Source organism: Phasianus colchicus, chromosome 2, assembly GCF_987193195.1.
Source record: "Phasianus colchicus chromosome 2, bPhaCol1.hap1.1, whole genome shotgun sequence".
Lineage (NCBI taxonomy): Eukaryota > Metazoa > Chordata > Aves > Galliformes > Phasianidae > Phasianus > Phasianus colchicus.
This window is the reverse complement of record NC_143437.1, coordinates 105,371,850-105,390,673: the sequence shown is the minus strand read 5'-3', so window position 1 is coordinate 105,390,673 and position 18,824 is coordinate 105,371,850. Positions and strand designations below refer to the sequence as shown.

The following is an 18,824-nucleotide window of genomic DNA, read 5'->3' as shown; positions in this document are numbered from 1 at the left end:
GGTCACACATTCCTGCCCCAGATAAGGAGAGGTCTTGGTTCTATATATGAACACCCTGCATGGTACCAAGGTCCTGACGTAGCGCAGACCTCATTCCTACATAAGCCCACGCACCCTGGGGTGCTTGTAACTTGATGTCCCCGATGTTGTCACTGTTCTCACCCTGCAGCATGGCACAGACTCGTGGTGTCCTGCATCCCACACTGGGGCAATACCGGGTGTAATGGGGAGCAGCTGGCAGAGCAGCTGGCCAACCCCCCCCCCCCCGCCCAGGGCTGCGCTAAGCTGCTGGGAGCTTTTGGGAAGAGCTGGGGGGGGAGGCTGGGTGGCAGCCGGCTCTTAAATCCTTGCTCCCTGCTGCCTGAGCATCCTTTTTGGGCAGTCAGCGCAGGGCGAGCACTGCAGACAGAGGTGGGAACCCCACTCCTCGCATCTCTCTGTCCACTGGGGTTGCTGTTGGCTGAGCCTCATCTATGCAAGGAGCTGCGGTGCCAGGGGTGAGTGCTTGACGAGTTGGGGCAGGAGGGAGGTGGATGGGCAGGATGCTGCCCCACTGCATAATGGGGTGCTTGATCTGGGGTGAGCACAATGTGGGGAGATCCTGAGATGCACTGGGACGCTGCACCCATCTCCTGCAGGGAAAAGAGCAGAGCCTGGGGGCTTGGCAGATTTCAACCTAGCGGGCCCGGGGGAAGGGAGGCCTGGGGCGGGATGCCTGGTTTCCTTTCCTTTCCTCCCCTCCTTGCCACTGTGCTGACTCCTCTGTGGCCTCCGTTGAGTCATTCAGGTCTCCCAGATGGTATTTTTCCACCCGCAAAACAAGAGGGTTGCTTCCCTCTTCTCCTCACCGATGGCAGCTCACAGTGACGGTAGCTGTGTGCTCCAGGGATGCAGCCCCTGTGCCCTACAGCAGAGCCCATCTGTCTGCCAAGGGACGGCTGCAGCATTTGAGATGGCAGCTGCGTTCCCCAGGAGCCCTGCCAGCCCCTTTAGTGATCGAGCTGAGTGATGTGATGTGCTCTGGTTGTCCCTTGGACACCATGGGGAAGTGACCCCATGCAGCAGCCCACACCAGACCACAGCTCCATGCCCTCAGGTTGCACCTCCGCTGGCATCTCGGGGAAACCCTCGCTCCAAAATAGCAGGCATTTCCTTCCAGGATGTGTGCAGAGTGAGGAAGGGCAGAGAGTCCCTGTGGGGACCTGAATGTGAATCTGAGGACAAACGCCAGGCTGGTCCCTTCCCCAGCAGCGGCTTGCAGTCTTGGAAAACATCCAGAAGCTGGAAAGCTCTGTGGGATACTTCGGATGAAAGGTGCATTAGGAATGCACAGGATTATTGGTATCTTTTTAATCTCTCTTTTAACTGTCTCTTGGCCTGTGAGAAGGATTAGATGGGTAACTGGGGATAGTTTTTTCTCTGTAGGCAAAACAAAGCAATGCGGGAGAATTGCTCCATTGCAGGGGGACCTGCATGCCTCCCTGGGAGGTGTGTGGAGGGGCAGCAGTGGGAACACATGCCACCCTCCTCCCTGCATGTTCCCTCTGATCCCGCAGTGCTGGCACCCCGCACGGAGCTAGCATCTGTGTGCACAAGCTGCTGCGGAACCATGCCTACTTTCTGCCCACTTTGGTTTCCTTTCACAGCCACTGGTGAAAATGAGAGAGCCAAGCTTCGACCCCAACTGTGCCAGACCCAGCTTGAGTGACTGATGTCATGCTAACTGAGAGTGCACTTCTATGGCCCAAACTGGTGGGAGCTCACTGTACTGAGCCATGCTTGGGGATTAGCTTCTCCTTAGGTTATTTTACAGTGCAGGAGCTGGAATGCTGCTGTTGGGGTTTGGCAGGTAAATGAACCCAGTTGCCCCGTGCTCAGGGGCTGCCCAATGGCTGCAGGGGAAGTGCAGAGCATCTTCAAGAGGCAGGGGTTTAATTTGGAACCATATACAAAAGGCAGTGTAAGCCAAAAGCTCTCCAAGAACGGGGTTGTGGATGCAGAGTGTAGGGTGAGAGTGGGGAACAACGGAGCTTTGGAGATGGGATGGAGTTAACATTTCCATGGGTGGTTCCCAGAAGGGCTTGGCCATTCCCCGCTATATTTGGCAGCTGTGGGGCCAGAGCATGCACACAATGTGTTGGTGCAGCCTTGTGACCCGTATCCAGACTGGCCCTGCAGCCTCTTGCTGTGGTTTGTTTCTGCCACGCTTCCTTCCCTGTGCGTTCTGGTCGGCGGCACGAGCTGTCTCCTCCCACGCTGGTGGAGCTGGAAATAGAGAAGGTTCCCTTTTTCAGCAGCAGCCAGTGCAGGGGAAATGAGGCTTTTCGACTACCCTGGGAGGAGGCGTTGCCGAAGGTGGGCAGCAGCAAGGTCCCTGTGAGCTGTCTGGGGCTGCCAGCGTGCCACTGAGTCACAGCCAGCAGCAGCAGCCTCGCGATCGGATGGGTTTTGCACTAAATGAACAGTGCTCGGTGGGACTGGATGGCTCAGCAGGGGAATGTGAAATGCAATTAAGCCTTTTTTTTTTTTTTTTTTCCCCTTTTCCCTGTGCTTTTTAACTAAATGATCCGCAAATTAATTCAGAAAAGGGGATGATTGTGGTGTTGGCAATGCTAGGGGCTTTCCCAAGCCACTCGGCTTCAGATCCTGTATGCTAAGCTGTGGTTGAGTCTCATGCTTTACTTCTGGATGGCATTGCCACATCCCATCCAGCAGAGTTTGACACCTGCAGTGAAGGTGGGGACTCCTCTGCCTAAGAGGGGATTATGCCAGGCCCAGAGCTGGCATTGCTCACATTGAAGCTCATCAAACCCAACAGCTTAAGGGCTTTCTTAATCAGTTGCACAATCAGTAATTGCACAAGCAAGTGCGCTTCCAGGGATGCTGAGCTCTTTGCAGCATGGTAGCTCCATTGCAGGTTGCTCCCTCTCCACGGGGGCTGCAAACAACCCAGAAAAGATGAAGAGAGAGCGTGGCCAGGGCTGTTTGATCACACTTCTCTCTCTGGAAATGAGGGTGTTTGGTTATGTTTTCTGCCAAAACCTAAAACTAGCTGTGGGCTTTGATTTAGCATATCATGAGAAAATAGGGAGCCACAGCAACAAGGGTGGGCAGTGTCTCACTAAGATCCTTAATGTGGTGTTGTTTTCTTTCTTTCTTTCTTTTTTTCTGTTAAACATGCACAAATACGTATTTTTTTCTCTTCTTTAAAGACCTTTGAAACTTGCAAGCCTTCTAGATTCCTTGGCCGTTCTGCTGCATGTGGCTCACAAAATGAACCTGGCTCTTAATTCAGCAGTTTTCAGAGGTTACTGAGGGCTGCTTCTGTCAGCACTTCCCTGCTTATGGGGCCTGGACCAAAAACACTGCGTCCCCACAACACCCAGCAAACGTCTCGCATCAAGGAGCCGTGCTGCTCTCTGAGGCCACAGTTGGAGTGAGATTTCCTGCTATTTAAGCTCTTTCCTCCCCCATGTATTGTATAATGAAACCAGCCACCCATTAATGCGCTTAACTCCCTTCTCCTCCCCTCGAAGCTGGGCTGCCCTCATGCCAGGTACATAAAGCAAGCTTCCCGGCACGGAGTTCTGCCCTTAATGGGTGGTTTCCCCTGCGTGTAACAGGGTTGGTGCTGTCTGAATGCCCGAGTCTAATCACCGCTGTGAAATATTAATTAATCTGTCTACTATTGAAGCTTTGCGCTCGTGCTGCAGTGTTGGACTGGCAGGCTCAGCTGGGCGGTGAGGTGTGAATAATGGATGGGCAAATCCATCACTGGTGTAAGCTGGCAGTGGGACTGATTTATGTCCCACCGCTCACCGTGGAGTTGTTAAAGCTGCATTTGATGCCTGAATACCTCGATAAAGCTGTTTGCTGCTGACTTTTTCTGAGATCCAACAGGTGCGGTAGTGACTTTGGGTGCTCTGGGACACGACCCTGTGAATCCTGTGTGTGTGTCTCTCATTCCTTTGGAATCAGAGAGATTGGAGGCAGCACGTTTGGGCAAATCTAGGTGGGTTTCAGCCATGCCAGCACCACAGCCAGCATGGATTTGACCTCAGAAGCAGTTCCCATGCAGGGTCACCACACCAACACAGTGATGTGTTGTCCCTGCAGGGCCACGCTGTCTGCCCCACAAAGCCTGGCTGCATCGGTGGAGGCGAGAAAGGAGCGTCGCGTGGAACTGTGCCAGGGGGAAACTGCAAATTTAATTGCTGAGCTAAAAGGATTTGCACCGACGGCTCTGAGCGGGCTGCGGGCGATGTCTGGGAGAGCGTTTGTTGTACTGACGTGCTCCTGTCCATCCTGCTCAGAGAGATGAGAGAGATGGCCTGGCAGCGGCAGCCTTGGCTCACCAGTTCCGTGTGTCACTGCTCTGCTTTGGCTATCAGTGCTTTGAAATGCTTCACAATCCCTTTGTGTCAGCGTCTAGAACTGTGTCTCCCTGCAGCCTGTGCTGGTTCTAGCGGTAGTTGGAGGTTTGGGTCTTCTGCAACATCTCCAAAACTGTCTGCTCACAGATTTGCTGTCTACTTTTCAAACATAGCCTTTGTAGATCCTGGCTCTTATAAAAGGACACTTAGGTGAGCAGCAATTAATGAAGAGAGAAAGGGAACAAGCTGCAGCCATGCATCTCAAACCATTTGGTGAGGTCAGGAGTTGTTAATTAACATCAGGACATTGCTCCAAGTAACAGAGCTGGGGGAGCAAACTGATTATGGTCTTCTCCCCAGCGCTGACTCCTCCACTAAATGTAGCAGAGGGCTCCCTTGTCTCCTCATAGAATCATAGAATGGCCTGGGTTGAAAAGGACCACAGTGATCATCTGGTTTCAACCCCCTGCTATGTGCAGGGTCACCAACCAGCAGACCAGGCTGCCCAGAGCCACATCCAGCCTGGCCTTGAATGCCTCCAGGGATGGGGCATCCACAGCCTCCTTGGGCAACCTGTTTCAGTGTGTCACCACCTTCTGAGTGAAAAACTTCCTCCTAAGATCTAACCTAAACCTCCCCTGCCTCACTTTAAAACCATTCCCCCTTGTCCTATTGCTATCATGATATCATGGCTGCTCTCTCCCAACAGCTCTCCTTTGCTCTGGGCTGATCCCCGTGGTTTGGACTGGTGACAAAGCCTCCTGTCCCAGTTTAGCGCCAGGGCACAGGTAGGCAGAGCCCAATGCTCCAGCCTTGCTCTCCTCTCCCAGTTCCCAGCACTGGGATCTAGAAGGATATGGGGCCGTGGTTCTAATCAGTGCCTGGTGTGTTTGGCTCTCTTAAATGTGATTAGAGAGAGATTTACTGGCTTACTTTACAGCTCTGTCAGCCCTGTGCTGATTTACATCAAGATCTGCCCTGGCTCTAACTGGGTGCAGAGGCAGATGAGGGCCTACTGGCGCAGAAGCTGGATTTTTAGTGTTGTTTTCCTGCTGCTTGAATTGGTGACAGAAGCTCAGAGGAACGCCTGAGAGAGCCTTTCCCTTGGGAGAGCTTCCTGCTGCACTCATTCATGGCACTGGGCTTTGCCCTGAGAATGGCTTTTGGATAGGAGCAGGATCTGCAGGCGGTGCCCTCCTTACCCACCAGCACCCACTGTGGCACTTTGTCTGTCCCTTCTCTCTGCTGGCATCACTTGTTTCTTGCTTTCCCCTGACCTGCAGCTCCCAGCTCCATCCCTTTGCCTCCACTGTGGTGGATGGAGAGCAGGACCGAGTGCTGTCTGGGTCAGTGTGAATATTGCTCAGTGACATTTCTCAAGCATCCCTTGATCCAGGCAGACTTGCCCTGGAGTCACATGCTAGATATGAAGGAGACATTGGCCAGGTAAATGAGATTTTGCTAAACAGATTACAAAAAGGTGTCTGTTTTGGCACATGGCTCAGGGAAAAATGGCACTGGGCTGATGGACACCCCCTGCTTTAGAGCCAATGTTTCTGCTTGGAGTTGAGAGAGCGACCTTCATGGCATGTTAGATTTAATGAGGGATTTTGCTTGATTTAATTAAGATATATTTGCAATCAGATGGAGTGCCCTTATTAAGTAAATTCCATGCCTCAAATAACATGACCGTGATATTTTCCAGCATTGTTTATTGCCGACATGATGTTAAAATGGGAAGAGGGAAGGGGATTAATGGGGAAAGGCTCAAGGTCGGAGTTGTGGTCTGCATGGGAATGAACTGGGCCTGTGTCCCAACCCCATCTGGCTGCTGTGCCATCCCAAACACCCCACTTACAGCTGGAACCAGTGAACCCCCTTCTGGAAATGGATTTATCTGAGAGCCTCGGGGCGCGTGCTGGCATCAGAGCAACTAAATGGGGGCTGTGCTTACAAGCCACAATCTCTGCAGCTGAAATACTGTAATTATTCCCAATTAGACTGACTTGCTTGGAGCTGAGCTGTCAAAGCAAAAAGCCCTTTTGGCTCACTTTGCCCCCCAGCGACAGAAGCAGATGGCACCTGCTGCAACTGAGAGCGGCGATAAAGAGCCCCAGAAATGACTCTGGGGTGTGAGACAAAGGTGACACACATGACGTCGTGCACATGGCATTGCTGGCGTGTCTGTAGGAGTCCCGGGGCTGATACTTATGGGTTTCCCTCCTTATTCCCTTCCCATGGAGAGTGTGACATCTCATTTCTCCCTACCTCCATTAACCTGTTCTTAAAGAAAACCTGTGGCCTTGGTTTTCACAGCTGCCGGCAGGAGGAGAGCTTCATGCACTGTGTGGGTCCGTGCTCGTGTCTCTCACATCCACAGATGCTTTTATGGGGTCAGCTCCGAACTGCTGAGCCTCCCGCTTGATAGCGCTGCCCGTGATGCTCATTTGCTTGCAGCGCTAATAAGGCAGAGTGCCGAATGAGATCTTTGGGCTAAGGGACCTTGGCATGCCGACCCCCAGCACCCCGTTATCCCTCTTTAAATCTCTGCCATGCCCAGCTCTCCATCTACCACCACGTACCGCTGCAGACGCGGGCACAGCAAAAGCAAAGCCAGCGCTGTTCCCAGCTGCCATCGGAGCCGCCTCGGTGACTCAGCAGCCGCGCTGAAAGCTCCTTTATTTATTTAAACGGCTGCTCCCGCTCGGCTGAGCATCCCCTGCAGCGATGCTGCTGCTGCAGCTCTGCGAGGACCAGAGCAGCACCCCAAGCCCCCCGCTTTGCTCTGGCTGTGATGGCTTTGAGTAGCTGGGTGCTCAGCCCCGCTCTGCAGCTCTGCGCCGCCGGCCCTGCCTGCTCCTGGGAGATGCTGCACGTGGCTGGAGCAGGTATCATCCCTTCTTCTGCTCTCCATCCTCTCTTCTCTTCTCCGTGCGGTTCTGGGATGCGTCTCTCAGCTGCTGATGACACCATCAGTGTCATCTTTCTTTGCCTCGCTCCACTGGGGCTGTGGGGCTGTTGAGATGGATGCTGGACAAAATCTGTGATGGTAGCTGGTGGGGGGAGGTTGTTTCTTGCCACGCGTTTGATTTTGGAGCTGTGAAGGTCTGGGAGCATCCTGTGTAGGACAAACACTGAGCTGATTTAAGAGCTGGTGTTAGGACTTGAGATTTTTGCTCTCTGCAGAGCACTCAGGGTGGGTGGGTGGGTGGGGGAACATTCTGTTTTCTTCAAGTTATATGCTGTTTTTCTTCTGGTTTCTTAAAGATGTAGGTTTTCACTGTCTGTGTATTTATTTGTCTGGGTCAAAACTGCCAAAGCAGAGATTTGTGACAGAAAAGTTTCTCTTGGTTTAATGCAAACAGAGAGAGACCCTTTCATTGCCTGACCTCAGTGAGCTCAGCCCTTTGATTAGATATCAGAGAGCCTCACCTGGCAGAGCTGTGGTGTGATCTGCCCACCAGTGTCCCAACATAGCTTTGGAACAGCAAGGTACCTGCCTTCCTCACCCAAGCCGCGCTCATCCTCCTCCTGCTGCTGCTCTGTCCTTAGGTGAGGCCGTAAAACCTCGTGCTTCTGGAAGAAGAGTTCATGTGAGGTGAGAGGGAAGGCATTAGATTTAATTACGCAATTATTATTGGTGGATTCACGCTGTGTCTGCTCTTCAGCTTCATTCATCGAAAGAGGGTGGCAGGACGGGAATGTGGCTGGGCTGTTTGCTCCCCTCCCAGGGCTGAAGATGGGAATGTGCATTCAGCCTGAAAAGTACCCTGAAGTCCCATTGCTGGAGATGAGATAATTACCGATGAGGCTGCAGGGGGTGGAGGGACCCAGCTTCTCAGCTAATGGGATTGTTTATAGGGGATCTTTCAAGCTATTTTTGGGGATGGCTCGTGCCCTTTGAGGATGGGGCATACACCCAGCAAGGCAAGTACTGTCATGCTGCCTCAGCTATTCTGGGTGAAGGAAATTTCTTAAGAGGATCCAGGAAATCATGATGTGCTCGTTTGTGTGAATAGCAAACGAGAATTTATTAAGAGTCCAGATTAAAGGTACTTTGGGAAAAAAGCAGAATCGATCCAAGGCAGCTGAGGGAAAGCAGGGCAGGGAGAGCAGCAGAAATGGAGACTTGGAAATAAAATACAGGATAATAGGGAGCTGCAGAGGGGTTTGCAGGGAGAGCGCAAGAGGTGGAAGAGCGAGTAAGCACATTGCAGGAAGTGAGCACTACCAGCACTGGAAGCCTTTGTCCCCATGCTTTTGCTTCTCAGCAGCAGTTGCTAAAAAGCTGCCCTAAATTACTCACACTTCCCTGAGCTTGCTAAGGCTGGTGGTGCTTTGGGATGGCTGACATCGGCCTCCTCTTGATGTGATCTGAGGCACCCCCAAAGATCAGCTGGGTGACTTGGGCTGCCTGTGATAACCATTGGCTTTCACTCCTAGTTCTGAGTGGTTCTACCTCAAGATTCCTGTCTGCTGAATGCTGTTCTGGGCTTGTTGTAAAGTGGCATTCTGCAATACACAGCTCACAACTGTCCAACTGTCCTTCAGCTCCTGTGGGATACCAAGGGAGTTGTACACAGGAGGACAGTTGAAGGTGTTGTTCAGTTTTGGGGTTGCAAACAGGAAAATGCATTTTCCTTTCACAACCCTAAAGAAGATATCCTATCTTCCTTTTATGTCTTGCTTTCTTCAGTGCTGTTTCCTAGATGTAGGGGAACTTTGTATGCCTTGGGACTACTTTCTTGGGTGAGAGAAGCAAATTACCCCGTGGTCCTACATAAATGATGCTCATCACCCTGCCTCTCAGCTGTAGTTTTCTTCCTGTTTTTTTTTTTTTTTTTGGCTGCAAATCTCAGGCTTAGTACCCTGTGCTCTTCCACATCTTGTGATTTGGTGCCACCAAATCCAGGCATGTGTTTTTCACCAAGGTCATCTCCACGCAGGGCTTTGCCCTGGAGCTGAGGATTTTGTCCCCGCTGACCAGCTGCCTCCTCTCTCCAGGTGTGTGTGGCTGCTGTGGTGCCCTGCGTCCCCGCTACAAAAGACTTGTTGACAACATCTTCCCTGAGGACCCGGAGGTAAGTGAGGTGCTGCTTCACCCTCCAAAGCATCTGTGCTCTCCTGGGCTATGACACTCCTATATCTCAGGTTCGTAAAATCATAGAATTCCAGAATGGCTTGGATCAGAGATCATCCCGCAGTAACTCCTTGCTGTGGGCTGGTTGCTAGCCACTGAATCAGGCTACCCAAAGCTCTGTCCAGCCTGGCCTTGAGCATCTCCAGGGATAGGGCACCCACAGCTTCTCTGGGCAGCGGCGCCAGGGCTTCACCACCCTCTGAGTAAAGAATTTTGTGACCTGCCCAGAAATAGTTCCTGGGAGGCAGACAATACTTTGATTTCATAAGACCGTGTGGAGGGATGGATTTTCCTTTAAATACTGTTTATCAGGGGGAAATATAGAAGCATCTCCTCTATCTCTCCATGCCGTGGTGGGCTGGCTTCCTTTCCCAAATGTGCTGGTGTGGATGCTGAGTGCGGGTGGATGGGGACTGGACTTTACTGCAGTCTCTTTGCAGGATAAGGAAGGCAGCTTCCAAGAGAGGCCCTCCTGAGGCTTCAGCCTGGCTTTTGAGCTGTTTGTGCTGTTAGGATGCAAGAAAGCTGATGCCTTGCTTGCTGCCTCGCTGAACAGGAGACAGGGGGATGTCCAAGGGCTGCCAGCTGCTCCTGGAGCATCCCAAATCTGGTCTCTTTGTCTCCATTTCACAGCTGAGATGCTATGGCAGTGGCAGAGGTGCTTGTGGCCCTCCTGACTGAGGGCAGAGGGGCTGGGATTGCCCAGGAAGGTGATGAGTGCTTGTTTTGTTGTGGAGCTGACAGCAAGGCTAAGGCTACAGGGGGATTAGGACTGGTAGCTTGTTTGGTCTCAAGAGACCAGGAGTGCTGATGCCCCTGTCTGCTGCTGTCCTCAAGTGGTGTGGGGTCACTGGCAAAGTGGTTTACATTACATTTGTGGTGTGTTATTTGCACCACTGCTTGCTGCTGGGGCCAAATGCAATCCTTATAAGCATTCCCTACTGTATAAGATATGGAGAAGTGTAAGGAGGTGGCTGTGGTGCTCCAGGCATCTGACATCACCGCTGTGGTTTGCCACAAAGATGCTCCTGATGCTTGCTTGCTCTGGTTGTGAAGCCTTGACACCCTGCATTGCTTTCTTTCAGGATGGGTTGGTGAAGACCAACATGGAAAAGCTGACATTCTACGCCCTGTCTGCTCCAGAGAAGCTGGATCGCATCGGTGCTTACCTCTCTGAGCGGCTTATCAGAGATGTGAGCCGGCACCGATATGGGTAAGGGCTGGGACGTTGTTTCAGCCACACCAATTCCTTCTAGGCCACAGTGAGGAGCCTGTAGCATCCTTCTGGCCATTAAAAGCCCCCAGTGGCTCTTTTAGATCTGTAAGTCTGACTAGACATGGACAAGTTTGGGTGTGCTGTATCCCATGCACATCTCTGTTGAGCTACAGAGTGGGACTAGGGATTAGGGCAGTGTGATGCTTTCCAGGAGAGTGCATGATGGAGATACCTTGGGCTGGATGAAGATTGCTGTGTTTGCTCTGTCTGGCTTACCTTATGTGGTCCTGTCTGGTCCCTATTCCTTTCATCTTCCCTCCCTGCAAGGCCTTGCTTTGTTTACCACGGGGAGAGCAGTGCTTGCCTGAAACTAGCTGACTGCCCTGGTTAGAAACACTGGGGGAGCACGGGAGGGCTCATTCCCTTTGAAATAGCTCCTGGATTGATTTTTGTTGTCTCCTGAACAAAGCCACAGCAGACAAACATAGCTCAGCTTTGTAGTGCGAACTTCAGCCTGCCTTTTATCCTGGGGGAAGAGAAGCCAGCAGCCTGCCTGAGAAGTGTTGAAGTTGGAAAACCTTCAAAGCTTCACATGCATCACCCGTCATCAGGAGTGACAGGACATTCAAAGCTATGCCTGATGTTCTGCAGTTAACAGGCTCTGCTTGCTATGTTAGGAAAAGAAGGGTTTTCAAAGACTCTTGACATCTAATGGCAAGCTTTGGCAGGGGGGATATATTCCATCCCCATCTGCTTGTGCATATAGGCATTTAATTGGGTTGAAGTGCAGGCTGATTTTCAAAGCCTAACTTTGAAATGCCTGAAATAGGTTTGGATAAACTTTTTATTTATATACCAGCGTCAGCAGCAGGGCTCATCCCACTGCTAGACACCAGAGCTAGGCTCATGGGTGCCTGTCTTCTGCATTTGAGGTGAAATAGCCTTGATTTCAGGCCTGCTGGGTGTTGTCCTCTTATTACCTTTTGTTGCTAGCGGGGAAAGTGTTTGAGTTTGCAGCCTGCCAGAGTTCAAGAAGCTCTCAGAAACATGGATTGAATTCTGGGTCAGCCTGTGTGGAGTCCAGAGTTGGATTTGACAATCTTTGTGGGTCCCTTCCAGTTTGGGATACTCTGTTATTTCCCCAGTGTCCCTTTTCCCTTTTGAAAGCCTTGTTTCCTTTGAGAAGGGAGATTGATGCTTCATGCTGTTGTTTTTCTTTTTGTTATCTCTTCATAGCTTTTTTCCCTCTGGGCCAGTTTTAACCCAGTTTGACAGATGGTTAGGAACTTCATGGATTCAGGCTGCTCATTTTCACGATGTCTAGAAGAGCTGTAATGGTGCCTGAAGGTGTGCATGCCATAAGATACCAAAGGATCTGCTCAAGAATGAAGCCAGATTTCACCATTTCCAGGGAAAAGGGATTAGTCTTGCTGTCATTACCAGCTGGAACTTGGAAGCTGGGGGCTTATCCTTTCTCTTGAAAGAGTTGTTTTTCTCTCCAGCTGCACTTCAATGTGCAGACAGGGCTGATGGGCAGCTCCTGCCTGCCCTACTGTCATGAGCTTGCTGCATTGAGCTGCTTTGCTGCTTTAAGGTTTCACCCTTGAGCACAAGCTGGTAGCTGTGCAGATCTGGCTATGGAAAGGAGTTGGAGCATGAAATTGAGGTTAAAGGACAATTTGTGCTTGATACAAAGAAGTCTGTGCTTGCCACCTCTTACTATCTTGGCCGTGGCAGGAGATCTGAGCTTGATTCTAACCAGTAAGATACAAAGATATGGAGATGAAGGGAGGTGGTAAGGAGCTGTACAGTGCCAGGTGTATTGGATCGATATCATATGTTTGGGCACCTCACAGATCATGCAAGAGGAACTGGAGCCGTGAGACTGAAATCACTTTTTATGTGGTTTGGGAACCTCTAACTGGCATAAATGCTTACTCACAGCACTTGGAGCTCAGGGTTTCTTTTACTGGGTTTTGTGCACAGAGAGGAAAACCAACAGCTGAAGGTCGTGTGGTCATAGCACGAAGCTGCTGCATTGTTCATGAGGAAGTGCTGCAGGACCAGCCTGCAAACAGCAGACTTCCCCAGAGCCACTGTGAGCAACCAATCCAATTTGTCTTGGAAACATGAAGTGACACCCGACAAATTCCGCAATAGCTGTGTAATCAGTCGCCACCTCCGTAATGGGCACCCGAGTGAGATTTATCACTGGGCATGAGCTTTTCCAACTTCCTCTAGAGGCACGAATGTGGCAGGAATGATTTAATAAATAGCCTGGAAGACACACTGTGACAGCTTGCGGAGAAGCCAGCTGCTGGAAGGAGGTCTGCAGTGAGTTGTAACCAGCTCAGCCTGGTCGGGAGGGATGACAAAAGGAATGTGTTATGCTCAGAAATACCCCTTGAATGGCCCAGGGACCTGTCATGAGGACATCCTCTCTGGATTTGGTTCTGGGCTTCTCTTGTCCCTGTGTAGCACACACACCCAGGACTGACTGACCAAAAGCTCTATCCCTGGAGGAAGGATGGGGAGTAAGGCATGGTTTGCCAACTTCTGCTGGAGGAAACACCGCTCACCCAAGGAACGTCTGCAGTGATGCAAATATAGCCATGCTGGGGTAGCCTACTTTGTCCCAGCACTCCCTCACAGGGCAAAAAGACCAGTTCAGAGCAATGGAAACCCACAGGAGAGGCCCCCTCATGGGGGAGAGAAGCAAGATGTTGCTGTCAGCCCCAGTCCTTGGGCAGCTTAGTCTTCCATAGAAGGCAGGATACTGGGAGCATCCACCTTCATCTAAAAATCTCCCAAGGGTATTTAGAATGTAGATTTTTTTGCTATTGGCCTGGCCAGGGCAGGAGGTTAGCATTAGGCTGACTTTACTGGTGAGCACTTGGTTGGTTTGGGAGTGGGGAGGAAGAAGGAGGGCTGTGGGGCCATTCCATTCTGCTGCTGAGGAATGATCCTGGCTTCTGCCTGCTCCCAGGTATGTATGCATTGCCATGGAGGCCCTGGACCAGCTCCTCATGGCCTGTCATTGCCAGAGCATCAATCTCTTTGTGGAGAGCTTCCTGAAGATGGTGGCAAAGCTGCTGGAGTCAGAAAAGCCCAACCTACAGATCCTGGGGACAAACTCAGTGAGTAGCAGTGCAGGGGAAGTTAGCAGCACCCTGCTAACCTGGTCCTTTGCCTTATGCATTGCCTGTCACTCTGTGTTTGAATGTTGTTGGGGTGGGAATCCCCATTGGGAAAGGGTGGGGGATGGTTTCAGTTAAGGATTTAAGATGTTCCTTCTGTGTGTCCTGCCATGTGTGAGGTGTCTGAGCCCTTAGCTGTGCTGTGTATTTTTCCTGTTTGCTGTTTGGGACCAATTACTGGGCAGTAATCTCTACTGTCATGCTCTCCTGCTCTTGAATTCATCTTTTCCTAAAAATCCACAGGACACGGGGGGCTGTCAGCAGTTTCAGACAATAGACCAACTTAGGAGGTGATCTCTGTGGATTTTAGGAGCTCTTCATGTTCATAAAAGGGCTGGCTTAATCAGAGCTGTAACTTGCAATAAATGGCTTAGCCAGACCAGGAGTCTGTCAGTCACAGCTATCAGATGGGGGGAAAAAGAGAAGCATGAATAAATGACATGACATCCTTGTGGCTTCCAAAGTGCTGACTGTGGCTGTAGCGCACTGCCTTTCTGCTGGTGAGACAGCTTGCTCTTTGCTGGCTTTTACTGGGAGGACTGGGTGTACCTGACAACTGGGCTTCTAAGGGTTCTGACAGCACCCAGGGGCTTGGCTTGTGCAAGCAGCATCTGTTCTCACTGCTTTTAAAAGTTGAAGTGAAGCTGGTTGTCCTTTGGACAGAAGGGTGGGCTAGGCGAATTCTTGAGTGTCTGGGAAATGCAAGGACAGCTCAGTCCTAAGCTTTCATTTTGTGCTGCATGTGGCAGCCAGAGGAATCATATTAGTGCTTGATAGCACCTCCTGGCCAGGCAACACTCCACCCCCCTGTGCTCCTCTCCTCCAGGAGACAGCACAGTTCCAGGCACTTGGCTATAAATACCTCTGCTGAGGCAGGGGCAGTGAAGTGATGACCTTTCACAACCCCTTCTGCCTGGCAGCTAATTGCTCCCAGCTGAAAGCAATGTGAGCTGCCTGTCAGCAAACCTATTAATCCCCAATTCTTGGAGAAGTAGGACTGATGATTTTGTGGGAACCAACTGCTTTCTGTCTACAGCAGCTTGCTGTAGCATTTTGACATGCTGCTGCAAGCTCCAGATATGTTGCAGGGACTACCTGGGAATGCACCTTGTGATGGGAGCAGGATCCGCAAGCACCCTCATTTCTCTGTGCCCAAGCATGACCTGAATTCTTTGGGGATATGAGAGGTGCTACTTGCTCTCCAAGCCTCTTGGTATGTTCCAGAACCACCTGGATCCTGCCCTGTGGCAAGCAGCTGGTTCTCTTGCTAAGAGAGTGCCCCGTGCTGTAGTGCAACTCTGCCTTCAAGTGCATGCAGTTTCTCCTGGTTCATCCCCTAAGCCATCCCATTTCATGATGCCCAGCAGAGGCTTCAGTTTTAAACTCAAAGAGAGGAGATTGTAGGTTAGAGGATAGGGGGAAGTTTTTCACCTGGAGTGGGGAGGTGCTGCTACAGACTGCCCAGAGAGTTTGTAGGTGCCCCATCCCTGGAAGTGCTCAAAGCCAGGTTGGATGCAGCCTAAACTTTCAGGTGGCAACCAGACCACAGGAGGGGGTTGCAGCTGGGTGGGCTTTAAAGTCCCTTCCAACACAAGCTGTTTTATGAATCAGGGTTCCAAGCCCAACTAACATCCTCAAGCAGGAGGAATTGTTTCTTCAGTGTGGTTTCCACTGTGGTCAACAATCAGTGGTGGATGTTGTAACGAGAAGTCCAGATTGAGAATGATGGTTTAGTGGCTTTGTCTTTCTTTTTCTGGAGTGTGGTGGTGTTCAGAGGGCAAATAGCACCAAAACCTTGTGGGCTTTTATAGAGCAATGAGTAATGATAATGAGACACTTCTTCCTGTATCTGCTAATGAGGAATGCGCCTTAGGCTTGTGCTTAATTAGAGGGTGCTGTCTCAAGCAGGCTTCACAATAAGGGAGCTGATGGCAAAGGCGGGAGGAGGTTGTTTATAGAAACCTGCTCCAAGTGAGTCATTCTCACGGCGTGAAATCTCTCCTTGGACACGTCTCACTCCTTGCAGCGATGTGCAGCTCTGTGCTGTGTGGGGCTGATTCCCAGGGCCTGAGCTGCACAGCCACAGTGCTGGAGGCAGCGGGTGGCAGTGAAAATCCAACGTCCTGTCATCATATAATCCCCAGGGTGAACATATGGAGCGGCAGCTTAAATCCACTTTGTTTTCTCATCCTTGTTAGGAGGCTGCTGGGCAATCTCCCTGCTTTGGGTAGGAACCATCTAATTTCCAGCTCAATGTCATTCATGTTTTATTTTTTTCCTCAAACCAGTGTTGATCTTTCATTTTAAGCAGCTTTTCCCCCTCCTTGATGTTCCTCTTCTGATGTATTTATGTCTGATATATTTATAGATAGCAGCGTTATCCCTTCCCAGCCGTTGTTTTGTATCTCTAAGATAGTTGCCCTCCTTGCATTTCCCCCATGCTTGCTCCCTGCTCATCCCAGCTGCATTTCAGTTGGAACATGCTGCCTTCAATCACAAGAGCCTGAGCCCAATGCAACGTCCCTTCAAAACACAGCAGAAATAGAATCACAGAACTATAGAGTGATTTGGGTTGGAAGGGATCTTAAAGCCTGTCCAGTCCAAACACTTCCATGGACTGGTTGCCTCCCCAGGATTATGTCCAGCCTGACCTTGGGCACCTCCAGATGGGGCATCCACAGCTTCTCTGGGCAGCCACTGGGCAGCACCACACTCTGAATGAAGCATTTCCTCCTGATATCTATCCTAAATCTCCCATCTTCTCATTTAAAACCATTCCTCATTACATCACTATCTGCCTCTGTAAAAGTCAGTCTCCTCTTGTTTCTAAGCTCCCTTTAAGTACTGGAAGGCAACAGGGAGGTCTCCTCAGAGCCTTCTCTCCTCTGGGCTGAACAAGCCTGGCTGTCTTAGCTTGTCTTTGTAAGAGAGCTGCTCCTGCCCCTGATATAGTGCTATATTTCAATGTTTTCAATTGTTTTGTTGATGACAGATAGGTCACGAAGCCATGGAGCAGCTTTTTACCTGGGATTCTTTGCCACACTTTGTGTGAAATCTATTGCTGAAAACATGTTCCATCTCTGAAGGTTTGCTGCCTTCTTTCCTGCTAGCCCAGCAGTCTGCCAGCCCTGGGTCTTTTTTGTGTGTGTCTGATGCTGCTTTTTGCCATGGGGCACAGGTTGGCAATGGGACCAGGGTGGGCATCTCCCACATGGTACAACACCCTTGTAGGGCAGCCAAGTCTTAGAAAAATGCAATAGTCTGTGAGCAAGCGGCAGAGTTCTGAAAGTGTCAGGAGATGCTGGCAGAGCAAGGAGGCATCAAGGCTCAGTTCTCTCTGTTCTCAGCTGCTGTTTGCAAGCTTTGGCCCTGCCAGAGGCTTTAGGTTGAGAATGGATGCAGAGAGGGCAGCTGCCTGCAGTTGTTGGCAAATGTGAATGCCAAATGTGCCACATGTGGTGTCCCCAGGCAGGGTGGCACCATGCAGAGACATCTGTCTCCTGAGGACAGAGACGTTTGGGGCTTGCTGTGCCTGGCAGCTGCCTGGGAATGCTGCCAGCCACCTCTGTCCAAGATGTGCCATTTCCTTCCTTTATTATGTGACTCTTCTCAGCCATGGGGCAGTTGGGGCTGCTCTCCCAGGAGCTGCTATGAGGAGCCCCATTACTGCTCCTCGCTCTGCATCCCGCCCTCGCCTCCGGCTGCACGTGGAGTTGCCATGAGCTAAAAAAAACACTTTGTGCTCTGCCTGGTACAGAGGTTTCTTATGTAACAGCCCTGCATTTTTCTGGTGAGTAAGAGGAGTTGATCAGTCAGAGCTGGTCCCTGTGCTCTGGGAACAGTTTCTGGCAGGGCTGATCCATCTCCTTCACTCATACAGAGCCAGCCTTTGCAGCTGACGTTATTAATAGCCCTGCACAGTGGGTGCATGCTGATCAGTGCCTGTCCCTCAGTGCCAAGTGGCATGCTGGGATGGGTGAGCTGGCTTTGCCAGCTGCAGAGGTACCAGTTGGCCTTTTGCCTGCTGTCCAGCAGCAAATGTGGAAAGCAGGAAGAGAGGAAAGCCTGTCCATGGGGTCAGAGTGAGGAAGGAGATGCTATGTGGCATGGTGGTAAGCACCCTGGCAGTTGCTACGTGGACAGATAACTTCTTAGTGATAAATTAGATCCTCCCAGCTGGAGGGTGAACCCAGCAGTCCTAAAACCTTGGCCCAAAGCCTTTGTGCTGCCCTGGACAGTCTGCATCAATGATGTGGAACTGCTCAGTGCAACTGCAGAGCTTTGTATAGTGCCTCTGGAAGTGACTGGCATCAGCACCACACTGTAATGCAGCAGCTCTGTCTGGCATAAGGGGTCCTCTGTGCAGTGTGAGCATGTTCCTATAGCAGGAGACATCCTGCTTGGAGGACAGGTAGGTGTGTGCAGCTGAATCTTCCACCTCTGATGTGGGGTCAGGGCTTGGATGTTTCCCAAGGGCTCTATAGTGTTTCCTGGCTGATTTCCTATTCTGGCAGAGAGTTTCTAGTGAGCAGCTTCTGAGCTTGGATACAGTGGCATTGTTCTCTTGGTGTTGCTGTTAGTAGTTGGGGTGGTTTGGGGATTGCTTAAACAGCAAGAATCCTTTCCCTTCCTTGTGTGCCTCTGTAAGTGACCTCAGCTTTCCCATCCTGCTGATGTGGTAAAGCACAGGAGCACAAAAACGACCTGCAGATTTTACTGCTCAGATCTCTGCTAGCAGCTTCTTGTGCCCATGTTCTAAGTGGGAGGAGAAAGCACAAGGACTTGGTAGCGCAGTTCTTTTCTCAGGCCAAAAGTAAACCTCATTCATTCTCAGCACCAGTTGCTGTTGCATGAATACAGCCTCTATCCATGCTTTCTCTGTGTGTTGAAGCCTTGGA

The 18,824-nt window shown here is 51.0% G+C and overlaps 1 protein-coding gene across 6 annotated transcripts in view; it reads left to right on the top strand.

Annotated features, from left to right (window-relative positions):
* EFR3B (EFR3 homolog B) overlaps nt 1-18,824 on the top strand; it is a 44,577-nt gene that overhangs the window by 7,228 nt on the left and 18,525 nt on the right. For 3 of the 6 annotated variants that reach the window (XM_031603871.2, XM_031603872.2, XM_031603873.2), the window contains exons 2-4: nt 9,378-9,454; nt 10,599-10,726; nt 13,716-13,866. In XM_031603871.2, coding sequence (XP_031459731.1) covers nt 9,378-9,454; nt 10,599-10,726; nt 13,716-13,866 — 356 coding nt within the window. Of the gene's footprint in view, nt 1-339; nt 498-6,356; nt 7,262-7,946; nt 7,972-9,377; nt 9,455-10,598; nt 10,727-13,715; nt 13,867-18,824 lie in introns of those variants that run through there. The other 3 variants (XM_090136543.1, XM_090136542.1, XM_090136544.1) reach the window with 3 other exon arrangements.